Raw genomic sequence first — 14,753 nt, 5'->3', positions numbered from 1 at the left:
GGGTGCTTGCGATGGTCCTGTGGGGGAGTAAAGGAAAGAGTCAGAGATGTGATGCCAAGGTTACATGCACATTGCATATTGCAGATGATCATAAGTCCATCTGTTAGAGCTTCAGAATCATTATCAGCGACTCATGCAATGTCATTGAGAGAGATGGAAAACTATTCTGTCACCAGCTTGCTCTGATGCGCCCGTCTGTCCGTCCCCCACTTGCGCATCGTTCTCCACGCCCACGATCTCCAGGACCGCCTCCTCCCAGGTGGTGAGCTGGGCTACTGAGGGTGGCCCTCCTCCTGTCCTCGCTCTTTCCCTTTTATTGTGAGTTCTCTTTTCCTGCAGTGAGGGAGACAAGTGGCGTTTGAGTGAGAATGAAGGAGTGAGTGTAGAGAATCCATAGCATAGATGCTTAGAAGGAGACAAAGGTGGAGTGAGGTGGCTAGACCAAGGGCCCTCCCTGTGTGTCGTAAGTTGTAATTGCATCACAGTGATAGGGAGTGTGAGAGCTGCATAGTCGAATAGTTAGGTGAATGTGACCATAGAGAGAGAGGGAATGGGTAAAGGTGCATGGATGTCAGTGTCAAGTGGGATGTGGAGGAAGAGATTGCTAAAGCTGAGTGCTGGTGAGGAGTGGCAATGGGGATCAGATTGAGGGTGATGGGAAAATCATACTCACTTTTCCAGTGCGCAGAAGGTCATGAAACCTCTTCCTGCACTGAAGCAAGGTTCTGTGGGTTATTGACAAAGAGTTGACCTCCTCTGCCACCTGGATCTACACAGCCTTGCTTTGCTGGGGAGGCTTCTTCCTCCCTGAAGAAGGGAAGAACACCTCTTTATTTGCTCTTGCTCCCTCTACTAAAGCCTGCAGGGCAACATCATCGAAGCGGGGTGCAGACCTAGGTCTCCGGCTGGCCATTCTTCCTGCAGGTGCCTCTCACTACAAAGGCCAAAAGCTTGGCAGTCTGCAGAAAAACAAGGCTTGTTGCAGACCTTAAATGCAGCAGCAATGATGACGTCATCGGAGGCGACTTTCAGACTGGAAAAACTCATTGGCCATGGGTTCCCACACGTTGGAACTCAATTGGCCAATTAAGTTAAAATGGCATCATTCTCCCACATCGATTTAGAATCGGGTGGCTAACACGAAATGCGGATTACACGACCCCAGCCCGCCCCAGTATCAAAATCCAGCCCCTTATATCCAGGAATATTGTAACCACCAGTAACTGAGCTACCAGCTGCCTGGGGCACACTCTCTGGAAACTTCTCCTCCCTCCAGCTTTAAAAACCTCCTCAAAACCCACCTACTCTCTGTCACCTCCTTTAACCCCTCCCCATGGAAAAGGGGCCACAGTGTACAGTGGGAATGGGTAGGTGGATACTGGGGAGGGGCTGGTGGTGTGTACAGGAAGGGGCTGGCGGTGTGTACAGAGGGGCTGGCAGTGTGTACAGGGAGGGGCTGGCGGTGTGTACAGGGAGGGGCTGGCAGCGTGTACAGGGAGGGGCTGGCGGCGTGTACAGGGAGGAGCTGGCGGCGTGTACAGGGAGGAGCTGGCGGCGTGTACAGGGAGGGGCTGGCGGCGTGTACAGGGAGGGGCTGGCGGCGTGTACAGGGAGGGGCTGGCGGCGTGTACAGGGAGGGGCTGGCGGCGTGTACAGGGAGGGGCTGGCGGCGTGTACAGGGAGGGGCTGGCGGCGTGTACAGGGAGGGGCTGGCGGCGTGTACAGGGAGGGGCTGGCGGCGTGTACAGGGAGGGGCTGGCGGCGTGTACAGGGAGGGGCTGGATATACGGGGGTGGGGGAGAGGGGGTGCAGCATACTAGGGAGGGGATGAAATTTACGAGAGTTTAAAAGGTACAGCGAGTGTACTGGGGGTTAATGTTCAGGGGAGGGGATGGATAAGAACATAAGAACCAGGAGCCAGGAGTCAGCCATTCGGCCCCTCGAGCCTGCTCCGCCATTCAGTGAGATCTTGGCCTCAACTCCACTTTCCTGCCTGTTCCCCATAACCCTCGATTTCCCGATAGTTCAAAAATCTGTCTGTCTCCGCCTTAAATATATTCAGTGACTCCGCCTCCACAGCTCTCTGGGGCAGAGAATTCCAAAGATTCACGACCCTCTGAGAAGAAATTCCTCCTCATTTCCGTCTTAACTGGGTGACCCCTTATTCTGAAATTATGCCCCCGATTCTAGATTCCCCCCCGAGGGGAAACCTCCTCTCAGCATCTACCCTGTCGAGCCCTCTCAGAATCTTACATGTTTCAATAAGATCCCCTCTCATTCTTCTAAACTCCAGTGAGTACAGGCCCAACCTGCTCAACCTTTCCTCATAAGACAACCCCCTCATCTCTGGAATCAACCTCGTGAACCTTCTCTGAACTGCCTCCAATGCAAGTATATCCTTCCTTAAATAAGGAGACCAAAACTGTACTCCAGGTGTGGTCTCACCAACACCCTGTACAGTTGTAGCAGGACTTCCCTATGTTTATACTCCAACCCCCTTACAATAAAGGCCAACATTCCATTTGCCTTCCTAATTGCTTGCTGTACCTGCATGTTAACGTTTTGTGTTTCATGTACGAGGACACCCAGATCCTTCTGTACCACAGCATTCTGTAGTCTCTCTCTATTTAAATAATAATTTGCTTTTTTATTTTTCCTACCAAAGTGGATAACCTCACATTTTCCCACATTATACTCCATCTGCCAAATTTTGTCACACTCACTTAACCTATCTATATCCCTTTGCAGATTCTTTGGGCTGGATTTTGCCAGTGTGGGCGGGCTGGGGCGTGTCAGTGTGGGCGGGCCGGGGCGTGTCAGTATGGGCGGGCTGGGGCGTGTCAGTGTGGGCGGGCCAGGGCGTGTCAGTGTGGGCAGGCTGGGGCGTGTCAGTGTGGGCGGGCTGGGGCGTGTCAGTGTGGGCGGGCTGGGGCGTGTCAGTGTGGGCGGGCTGGGGCGTGTCAGTGTGGGCGGGCCGGGGCGTGTCAGTGTGGGTGGGCCGGGGCGTGTCAGTGTGGGTGGGCTGGGGCGTGTCAGTGTGGGCGGGCTGGGGCGTGTCAGTGTGGGCGGGCCAGGGCGTGTCAGTGTGGGCAGGCTGGGGCGTGTCAGTGTGGGCGGGCTGGGGCGTGTCAGTGTGGGCGGGCCGGGGCGTGTAAGTGTGGGTGGGCCGGGGCGTGTCAGTGTGGGCGGGCCGGGGCGTGTCAGTGTGGGCGGGCTGGGGCGTGTCAGTGTGGGCGGGCTGGGGCGTGTCAGTGTGGGCGGGCTGGGGCGTGTCAGTGTGGGCGGGCTGGGGCGTGTCAGTGTGGGCGGGCTGGGGCGTGTCAGTGTGGGTGGGCTGGGGCGTGTCAGTGTGGGCGGGCTGGGGCGTGTCAGTGTGGGCGGGCTGGGGCGTGTCAGTGTGGGCGGGCTGGGGCGTGTCAGTGTGGGCGGGCTGGGGCGTGTCAGTGTGGGCGGGCCGGGGCGTGTCAGTGTGGGCGGGCCGGGGCGTGTCAGTGTGGGCGGGCCGGGGCGTGTCAGTGTGGGCGGGCCGGGGCGTGTCAGTGTGGGCGGGCCGGGGCGTGTCAGTGTGGGCGGGCCGGGGCGTGTCAGTGTGGGCGGGCCGGGGCGTGTCAGTGTGGGCGGGCCGGGGCGTGTCAGTGTGGGCGGGCCGGGGCGTGTCAGTGTGGGCGGGCCGGGGCGTGTCAGTGTGGGCGGGCCGGGGCGTGTCAGTGTGGGCGGGCCGGGGCGTGTCAGTGTGGGCGGGCCGGGGCGTGTCAGTGTGGGCGGGCCGGGGCGTGTCAGTGTGGGCGGGCCGGGGCGTGTCAGTGTGGGCGGGCCGGGGCGTGTCAGTGTGGGCGGGCCGGGGCGTGTCAGTGTGGGCGGGCCGGGGCGTGTCAGTGTGGGCGGGCCGGGGCGTGTCAGTGTGGGCGGGCCGGGGCGTGTCAGTGTGGGCGGGCCGGGGCGTGTCAGTGTGGGCGGGCCGGGGCGTGTCAGTGTGGGCGGGCCGGGGCGTGTCAGTGTGGGCGGGCCGGGGCGTGTCAGTGTGGGCGGGCCGGGGCGTGTCAGTGTGGGCGGGCCGGGGCGTGTCAGTGTGGGCGGGCCGGGGCGTGTCAGTGTGGGCGGGCTGGGGCGTGTCAGTGTGGGCGGGCTGGGGCGTGTCAGTGTGGGCGGGCTGGGGCGTGTCAGTGTGGGCGGGCCGGGGCGTGTCAGTGTGGGCGGGCCGGGGCGTGTCAGTGTGGGCGGGCCGGGGCGTGTCAGTGTGGGCGGGCCGGGGCGTGTCAGTGTGGGCGGGCCGGGGCGTGTCAGTGTGGGCGGGCCGGGGCGTGTCAGTGTGGGCGGGCCGGGGCGTGTCAGTGTGGGCGGGCCGGGGCGTGTCAGTGTGGGCGGGCCGGGGCGTGTCAGTGTGGGCGGGCCGGGGCGTGTCAGTGTGGGCGGGCCGGGGCGTGTCAGTGTGGGCGGGCCGGGGCGTGTCAGTGTGGGCGGGCCGGGGCGTGTCAGTGTGGGCGGGCCGGGGCGTGTCAGTGTGGGCGGGCCGGGGCGTGTCAGTGTGGGCGGGCCGGGGCGTGTCAGTGTGGGCGGGCCGGGGCGTGTCAGTGTGGGCGGGCCGGGGCGTGTCAGTGTGGGCGGGCCGGGGCGTGTCAGTGTGGGCGGGCCGGGGCGTGTCAGTGTGGGCGGGCCGGGGCGTGTCAGTGTGGGCGGGCCGGGGCGTGTCAGTGTGGGCGGGCCGGGGCGTGTCAGTGTGGGCGGGCCGGGGCGTGTCAGTGTGGGCGGGCCGGGGCGTGTCAGTGTGGGCGGGCCGGGGCGTGTCAGTGTGGGCGGGCCGGGGCGTGTCAGTGTGGGCGGGCCGGGGCGTGTCAGTGTGGGCGGGCCGGGGCGTGTCAGTGTGGGCGGGCCGGGGCGTGTCAGTGTGGGCGGGCTGGGGCGTGTCAGGACCCCGACTCCTAAGTGATGTGTTGAAAAAGTGGGATTTTCCCCTAATTGGGCAGTTGATTTCCTGCGTGTGGGAACACCTGGCCCAATGAGTCTTTTCATACAGAAAGTCGCCTCCGATGACGTCATCAATGCTGCTGGATTTAAGGCCTGAAAGCAGCCTTGCTTCTTCTGGAGACTGCAAAGGCTCTGCAAATTGTATGAAGGAGTTGATTTCCCGACAATGTCCACGATCAAGCAAAAGTGTGCTCCTCGGTTTGATGAGCCCCCCTCCAAGCTCTGGTGTACGGAGCCAGCTGTAATAAGGAGGTGCTGTTCCCTTCCTCGGAGAAAAAAGCCACCCCAGCAGACAAAAGCTGTGTGGCTGCAAGTGGCCCAGGAGGTGAACTCCATTTGAATGAGCCGCAGAACCTGGCTTCAGTGCAGGAAGAGGTTTCATGATCATCTCCGCACAGGAATAGTGAGTATGACTTTCCCATCACCTCAATCTGATCCCCATTGCCTCTCCTCACCAGCACTCTGTTTTGCCAACCTCTTCCTCCACATCCCACTTGACCCTTACATCACTGCACCCTTACCCATTCCCTCTCTCTCTATGGTCACATTCACTTAACTATTCGACCATGCAGCCCTCACACTCCCTATCACTGTGACGCAATGACAACAACTTACAACACACAAGGAGGGTCCTTTGTATCATTCTGAGCATCTATACTATGGATTCTCTACACTCACTCCTTCATTCTCACTCAAACTCCACTTGTGTCCCTCATTGCAGGAATAGAGATCCCACAATAAGAGGGAAAGAGCCATAACAGGAGGAGGGCCACCCTCAGTAGCCCAGCTCACCCCCTGGGAGGAGGTGGTCCTGGAAATCGCTGGGATCGAGGACGATACCCAAGTGGGGGACAGACAGACGGGCGCACCACAGCAATAGTTTGGCACCTCTCTCATTGACATTGCATGAGTCACTGATAATGAATCTGATGCTCTAACAGATTGACTTATGATCATCTGCACAATTCAATGTGCATGTAACCTTGACCTCACATCTCTGACTCTTTCCTTTACTCCCCCACAGGACCATCGAGAGATCGAGAGCCCTAGTCCCCACTGTCCAGGAGGAAGAGGCTGAGCTTCCAGACTCCTCAGAGGAAGCTGCAACCTCTGAGGGCGCAGCGTCAGCAGAATTCAGCGCACCCAGCACCGGCGCAGACACTCACACCTCGGTGGGACCATCGCAAGATAGAGTAGTGTTGTCACCTGGTGTATCATAGCTCACAAGTGAGCATCAGCAGATGGTGGAGACAGGGTCAGCAGTGGAGAGTCCTCATCGGAGGGCACAGGACTCTCCCAGCTCGGCTCAGCTGCATGTCGACCCTGTGCCTCTGGGGGCCATCCAGAAGGAGAGTGGTGCTGGAACTCCAGGAACAGGTGCAGAAGGCTCTGGCAGGTTTTGTCTCCAGGGTCACTGTGAGTTTAGGAGTCCATCGCGAACATGAGCAGATCCTTTGTGGAGGCATTGGCACATGAACGCATCACTGCGGAAAGGATGACAACCTCCGTGGAAAGGATGGCGACCGTAGAGGAGAGGATGGCTACTGCCATGGAGGAGCTTAGTCGCCAAGGTATTGAAAACATAGTCATTGTTCAGAATAGAATGACATCTCTTGAGGAGCGATGGTCAGCTATTGAGCATACAAACCAGACCTTCATGGAGTCAAGTCCCCTGGAGTAGGACTTCCAATGCAGAAACGGGTCCTCATGGTCCCCCTGAAGTGCAGCAACGTGCTGTCAAGCCACTTGCTAGCTCTGAAGTGGGGCTGACCCATCAGAGGGATGTTGGTGGCAGACAGCAAGGAAGTGGGGGTTCCTCTCCAAGCGCTCACATGACCATGCCACTGCAAAGCCCTCGGTCAGAGCCCCACCAGAGTCCTCACCCAACTGAGATGGGCATCTCAGCCCCTGCACAGCCGCAGGAGCAGCAGACTGTTGGTGAGCCCTCACAGGTTTGCCACCCCAGAGGACGCCCGCCAAACGTGTCGAGGCAGGAGCAGCAAGAATTGTATTATAAACAGATTTGATGGCGAACTGTTGAAGTTGTGGCCTGTGTCATTTCGCAAATGGGACTTTCACTTTGAGGGCTTAGGGCGACTTGCAATTGTCAGTATGGTGGTCAGAGTGATAGGAATCCGCAGGTTCTTGTCCATTGTCGATGCTCTGGTAAGAAGGTGCGAGACAAAAGCGTTTGATTGTGCAGGCTAACCAAATCTGTCCAAGATGAGTGCGTCCCTTGCATCCCGGGCAGCAATGTTGTTGCGCACTGGCGCCTTCTGGCCTGTGCAGCTTCAGGTGGGTGACTAGCAGCTTGGCGCTCCTGTTGATGCTCCTGCAGTTGGTGCTGCTGTTGTTCAAGGTTCTGCTGCTGCTGCGGCTGGTCTTCGTCCGAATCTGATGTCCAGGAGGAAAGGAAATAAATGGTTCCCATGCTTCTGGTATATACCTCAGTTGAGGAAGCGCTCAGTCAAGATGGGGAGAGGGGTTTCCCAGAAGGTCACACTGGAGATGGGTGTCAGGCTCCAAACTTCCACAACAATGAGTAGGCCTGCTAAAGGTTCGCCAGACCTGAGACAACAAAGTTCTGCCACCTGCAAATGATCATCGGTGAAAACTCCTTTGTAATGGTGGAGCTGCAGCTGTTAGTAAGCAATCCAATTGTGAGGCTGCCAGGATTCACTGGCGTGTTCCAGAGGAGACGTGTAGGACGGGGGAAATGTGTTAAAATCAGAAAGGCCTCTCAAAATGGGATTATAGAGGCAATTAACTGGTTCTTAAGGGCCTTAAGGGCCACGGGGTCAGAAAACACGCATGTGGGATGTGATGAAATATTCCATTCATCACTCATCAGTATTTCTCTGCCTGTGACTGTGGTTGGTTTCAGTTTCATTTCCATTGTATTGTACTGTGTGTAGGGCTCCGCCCATACCTGGCTCCTATGTAAGCTGGCCCAGCCTGCAGCACATCCAGTACGGCAGACCTCTGGATGGAAGATACATTCTCCTCTGTGTGTTACCTTCTAAGTCAATAAAAGCCTTGTTTTGTTTCGCTAACATCGAGTCTCGGATTTATTGAGGCACATCATGGGAAAATTGCTCGGAGGAGGGATGGAGGCGGGATCGGGCCCGCCTGCCATTTTTTGCGATTTTACCACCTCGCACGCTCCAAACCCGCCTCCTTGGGCCTGGCAAAATCGAGCCCTTTGTGTCCTCCTCACAACTTGCTTTCCCACCTATCTTTGTATCATCAGCAAATTTGTCTACAGTGCACTTGATTCCTTCATGGATGGAAAGTATGAGGAGGAAGCGTAATGTTTGGGGGGAGTGTGTGGGGAGGGGGTAGATTGATGGGGGGAGTGTGTGGGGAGGGGGTAGATTGATGGGGGGAGTGTGTGGGGAGGGGGTAGATTGATGGGGGGAGTGTGTGGGGAGGGGCAGAATGTTTGGAGGGCGAATGCACTGGGATTTCGATGTGCTGTATAAATGTTTACAAACAGTTCTCTATTTGTCTTGCATTATATGCGGAGGATTGCAGTGCCCTGCGACCCTCGGCCAGTGAGGCAGGCCTGGCTGTGACGCCCTTAACCCTTGTCTTTGTCCTTAGTCCCCAGGGGACCTTGATAGCACGAAGCCAGGTGACGATATAAGAGCACAGGTATCGCATCTCAGGTAAGGGCACAGATCACATGGGGGATAGTCTGTATCAAAGATGCAAGAAACTAGAATCCGGCTGGGTTTCCAAGAGCGCTGCAGATTCCACTGATATTGTGAAGCAAACGTGGAAGGGATATGGATCAAAGGTGGGTAAATTAAATTAAGGTACAGATCGGACGTGATCTAATTCAATGGCACAACAGGCTCGAAGGGACTGAATGGCCTTCGCCTGTTCCTGTCAGTGTCCCTGAGAAGAGGATACAATATTGAAACCAGTGGACTGCAGTCTGGAGTGGCCCAGGGGGTCCCTGTGTGTAAATACTGCCCCCTCACTGTGCAGGCTCTGCTCCCCAGGGTCTAGTGCAATTTCCATCAGATTACCCAAACAGTAATGCTGAGGTTGGGGATGGCATTAAACGGGAAATTAGAGATGCGTGCAATAAGGGCACAGCAGTTATCATGGGTGACTTTAATCTACATATAGATTGGGCTAACCAAATTAGTAACAATACTGTGGAGGAGGAATTCCTAGAGTGTATACGGGATGGTTTCCTGGACCAATATGTCGAGGAACCAGCTAGAGATCAGGCCATCTTAGACTGGGTATTATGTAATGAGAGAGGATTAATTAGCAATCTTGTGCGAGGCCCCTTGGGGAGGAGCGATCATAATATGATAGAATTCTTCATTAAGATGGAGAGTGAAGTAGTTGACTCAGAGACTAGGGTCCTGAATTTAAATAAAGGAAACTACGATGGTATGAGGCGCGAGTTGGGTAGGATTGATTGGGGAATGTCACTCAAAGGGTTGACGGTGGATAGGCAATGGCAAACATTCAAAGACCGCTCCCGCAACCGGAGCGAAGTGTTCGGCGAGTCGGGCGGAGCCAGCGCGGCGAGCAGCAGCAGCAGCCACGATGACCCGCTGGAGCACGTCAGCCGGCAGCTCCTCAGCGGGAAGGCATTCCAACTGGGAGGAGGGGAGCCGAGCATGGCGGCCAGAGGCCGGACCGTGAGTGGGAGAAGCAGGCCCCGAGCCGTCGGACCGTGGAGCCGGCGACAGTGAGGAGGAGGCCACGGCGACCAGAGCATTCACATCCTGACGATGTGTTCGGCGAGTCGGGCGGAGGCAGCGCAGCGCAATGAGCAGCAGCAGCAGCCACGACGACCCGCTGGAGCACGTCGGCTGGCAGCTCCATGGCGGGAAGCTCGCAGTCCGACTGGGAGGAGGGGAGCCGAGCATGGCGGCCAGAGGTCGGATCGTGAGCGGGAGAAGCAGGCCACCACACGTGGAGCCGGCCACAGTGAGGAGGAGGCCGCGGTGATGAGGAGGACGGAGCGGCTGAGGGACATCGTGCTCCCACTGCCACGGGAAGCCATTGAATTGACTTTCTGAACACGGCGCTGTAAGAATAGCTGACGTGCCCCCACGGGGAGTAAGCATTCCATTGTACTTGTACTAGTACTGGTTACATATGGCAAATAAAATTGAATTGAATTGAATTGGATGAACTACAGAATTTGCTCATCCCAGTTTGACATAAAAATAAAACAAAAAAGGTGACTCAACCGTGGCTACAAGGGAAATTAGGGATAGCATAAGATCCAAGGAGAGGACATATAAATTGGCCAGAAAAAGCAGCAAACCTGAGGATTGGGAGCAGTTTAGGATTCAGCAAAGGAGGACAAAGGGATTAATTAAGAGGGGGAAAATAGAGTATGAGAGTAAGCTTGCAGGGAACATAAAAACTGACCGTAAAAGCTTCTATAGATATGTGAAGAGAAAAAGATTGGTGAAGTCAAGCGTAGGTCCCTTGCAGTCAGAATCAGGGGAATTTATAATGGGGAACAAAGAAATGGCAGACCAATTAAATACATACTTTGGTTCTGTCGTCACAAAGGAGGACACAAATAAACTCCCAGAGATGTCGGGGAACATAGGGTCTATTGAGAGGGAGGAACTGAATGAAATCAGTATTTGTAGTGAAATGGTGTTAGGGAAATTAATGGGATTGAAGGCCGATCAATCCCCAGGGCCTGATAATCTACATCCTAGGGTACTTAAGGAAGTGGCCCTAGAAATAGTAGATGCATTGCTGGTCATCTTCCAAAATTCTATAGACTCTGGAACAGTTCCCATGGATTGGAGGGTAGCTAATGTAACCCCACTATTTAAAAAAGGTGGTAGAGAAAAAATGGGGAATTATAGACCGGTAAGCCTGACATCGGAAGTGGGGAAAATGCTAGAGTCCGTTATAAAAGATTTAATAGCAGAGCACTTGGAAAACAGTGACAGGATCGGACAAAGTCAACATGGATTTACAAAAGGTAAATCATGCTTGTCTAATCTACTGGAAATTTTTGAGGATGTAACTGGTAGAATAGACCAGTGGATGTGGTGTATTTGGACTTTCAGAAGGCTTTCGATAAGGTCGCGCAGAAGAGACTAGCGTGCAAAGTTAAATGACATGGGATTGGGGGTAAGGTACTGACTTAGATAGAAAACTGGTTAGCAGACAGGAAGCAAAGAGTTGGAATAAACGGGTCTTTTTCCGAGTGGAAGGCAGTGACTAGTGGGGTACCGCAGGGATTGGTGCTAGGACCCCAGTTATTCACAATATATATTAATGATCTGGACAAGGGAACTAGATGTAATATCTCCAAATTTGCAGATGACACAAAGCTGGGTGGGCGTGTGTGCTGTGAGGAGGATGCAGAGAAACTCCAGTACGATTTGGACAGGTTGGGTGATTGGGCAGATGCATGGCAGATGCAGTATAATGTGGATAAATGTGAGGTTATCCACTTTGGTGGCAAAAACAGGAAGGCAGATTATTATCTGAACGGCAATAGATTGGGAGAAGGGGAAGTGCAACGAGACCTGGATGTCCTTGTGCACCAGTCGCTGAGGGTAAGCATGCAGGTGCAGCAGGCGGTTAAGAAGGCAAATGGTATGTTGGCCTTCATAGCGAGAGGGTTTGAGTACAGGAACAAGGATGTCTTGCTGCACTTGCACAGGGCCTTGGTGAGACCACACCTTGAGTATTGTGTGCAGTTTTGGTCGCCGTATCTGAGGAAGGATGTTCTTGCCATGGAGGGAGTGCAGCGGAGATTCACCAGACTGATACCTGGGATGGCAGGAATGACGTATGAAGAGCGATTGGGTCAATTAGACTTATATTCGCTAGAGTTTAGAAGAATGAGAGGGGATCGCATTGAAACTTATAAAATTCTAACAGGACTAGACAGACTAGATGCTGGAAGGATGTTCCCGATGGTCGGGGAGTCCAGAACCAGGGGTCACAGTCTAAAGATAAGGGGTAAGCCATTTAGGACAGAGATGAGGAAGAATTTCTTCACCCAGAGAGTGGTGAACCTGTGGTGTCAATTAAAGGGGAGAACCACAATAAGGTATCCAAAATTCTGAAAGCCTTTGCAGAGCCTCAAAAGGCTGAAAGGGCAGGAAGTAAGAGTGGGGTAGGCGAGAATGAAGGAGAAGGAAAGCCAAAGTTTAGGATCGAGTCTGTGGTTTAAAATGTTGCAGCAGATGGAAGAGTGAAGCATCTGGTTCTCTGCTGGCCCAGACTCTCTGAATACTGTTCCCCGCAGGCATTGCCAGGAGGTGTGCTGGTACAGTTGGTGCCAATGTAGAGTCTGGCCAATCAGGGTACGTGGACTATTGATCAGAGAGCGTTGACGGACCACGAGTGGCTTCTTCCGGTGAAACATCCACCCTGACAACTAATCAGGCATTCGCATACCTTCGTGAATTGCCTTTGGCTCTCTGTCCAATTTTTCTAATTACGCTCAGTGAAACGCCTTGGGACGTTTGTCTACATTAAAGGCACTATATCATAGAATCATAGAAATTTACAGCACAACAGGACGCCATTCGGCCCATCGTGTCTGCGCCGGCCGAGAAAGTGCTCTCCAGCCTAATCCCTCTTCCCAGCTCTTGATCCGTAGCCCTGCAGGTTACGGCATTTCAAGTACATATCCAAGTACTGTTTAAATGTGATGAGGGTTTCTGCCTCTCCCACCCTTTCAGGCAGTGAGTTTCAGACCCCCACCACCCTCTGGGTGAAAACATTTCTCCTCAAATCCCCTCTAATCCTTCTAACAATTACTTTAAATCTCTGGGATATAAATGCAAGTTATTGTGGTTGTTTGTTGTTTTACATTTATCCCTCTTTATCTGATTATAATCTGTTTATTTGAAAAAGCTTTTGGTGGAAGTATTGTTTAATCATTTACTCTCCATTTTTTTGATCAGAGACATGGTGAAGAATATTGACGAAGAATTGAAAGAATTACGCAAATTCCAGCCAACAAGCAGCGAGGCCGGAAGTCGGATGCAGCAACAGGTCAGCGATCAAAACAAACTCCTGGGAAATTTAACACAACCGGGGGGAGAGTGGGATATAGAGGGGATACACAGGGAGAGTGGGATATAGAGGGATACACAGGGAGAGTGGGATATAAAGGGATACACAGGGAGAGTGGGATATAAAGGGATACACAGGGAGAGTGGGATATAGAGGGATACACAGGGAGAGTGGGATATAAAGGGGATACACAGGGAGGGTGGGATATAAAGGGATACACAGGGAGAGTGGGATATAAAGGGATACACAGGGAGAGTGGGATATAGAGGGATACACAGGGAGAGTGGGATATAGAGAGATACACAGGGAGAGTGTGATATAGAGGGATACACAGGGAGAGTGGGATATAGAGGGATACACAGGGAGAGTGGGATATAAAGGGATACACAGGGAGAGTGGGATATAGAGGGATACACAGGGAGAGTGGGATATAGAGGGATACACAGGGAGAGTGGGATATAGAGGGATACACAGGGAGAGTGGGATATAGAGGGATACACAGGGAGAGTGGGATATAGAGGGATACACAGGGAGAGTGGGATATAGAGGGATACACGGAGAGTGGGATATAGAGGGATACACGGAGAGTGGGATATAAAGGGATACACAGGGAGAGTGGGATATAGAGGGGATACACGGAGAGTGGGATATAGAGGGATACACAGGGAGGGTGGGATATAGAGGGATACACAGGGAGAGTGGGATATAGAGGGATACACAGGGAGAGTGGGATATAGAGGGGATACACAGGGAGAGTGGGATATAAAGGGATACACGGAGAGTGGGATATAAAGGGATACACAGGGAGAGTGGGATATAAAGGGATACACAGGGAGAGTGGGATATAGAGGGGATACACAGGGAGAGTGGGATATAGAGGGATACACAGGGAGAGTGGGATATAGAGGGATACACAGGGAGAGTGGGATATAGAGGGATACACAGGGAGAGTGGGATATAGAGGGATACACAGGGAGAGTGGGATATAGAGGGATACACAGGGAGAGTGGGATATAGAGGGATACACAGGGAGAGTGGGATATAGAGGGATACACGGAGAGTGGGATATAGAGGGATACACAGGGAGAGTGGGATATAGAGGGGATACACAGGGAGAGTGGGATATAGAGGGATACACAGGGAGAGTGGGATATAGAGGGATACACAGGGAGAGTGGGATATAGAGGGATACACAGGGAGAGTGGGATATAGAGGGATACACAGGGAGAGTGGGATATAGAGGGGATACACAGGGAGAGTGGGATATAGAGGGATACACAGGGAGAGTGGGATATAAAGGGATACACAGGGAGAGTGGGATATAGAGGGGATACACGGAGAGTGGGATATAGAGGGATACACAGGGAGGGTGGGATATAGAGGGATACACAGGGAGAGTGGGATATAGAGGGGATACACAGGGAGAGTGGGATATAGAGGGGATACACAGGGAGAGTGGGATATAAAGGGATACACAGGGAGAGTGGGATATAAAGGGATACACAGGGAGAGTGGGATATAAAGGGATACACAGGGAGAGTGGGATATAGAGGGGATACACAGGGAGAGTGGGATATAGAGGGATACACAGGGAGAGTGGGATATAGAGGGATACACAGGGAGAGTGGGATATAGAGGGATACACAGGGAGAGTGGGATATAGAGGGATACACAGGGAGAGTGGGATATAGAGGGATACACAGGGAGAGTGGGATATAGAGGGATACACAGGGAGAGTGGGATATAGAGGG

The 14,753-nt window shown here is 54.1% G+C and overlaps 1 protein-coding gene across 3 annotated transcripts in view; it reads left to right on the top strand.

Moving 5' to 3' along the window:
- Positions 1 to 14,753, top strand: part of LOC147103009 (uncharacterized) — a 205,586-nt gene that overhangs the window by 88,683 nt on the left and 102,150 nt on the right. For all 3 annotated transcript variants that reach the window (XM_085964036.1, XM_085964034.1, XM_085964035.1), the window contains exons 7-8: positions 8,569 to 8,633; positions 12,891 to 12,981. In XM_085964036.1, the coding sequence (XP_085820162.1) occupies positions 8,569 to 8,633; positions 12,891 to 12,981 (156 nt within the window). The remainder of the gene's footprint in view (positions 1 to 8,568; positions 8,634 to 12,890; positions 12,982 to 14,753) is intronic.

The sequence above is a fragment of the Somniosus microcephalus genome, chromosome 21, assembly GCF_052327205.1.
Source record: "Somniosus microcephalus isolate GS21.2 chromosome 21, FLI_Smic_1.0, whole genome shotgun sequence".
In the NCBI taxonomy this organism is placed as follows: Eukaryota; Metazoa; Chordata; class Chondrichthyes; order Squaliformes; family Somniosidae; genus Somniosus; species Somniosus microcephalus.
The sequence above is the reverse complement of the archived record's forward strand: the minus strand, read 5'-3'. Positions and strand labels throughout refer to the sequence as shown.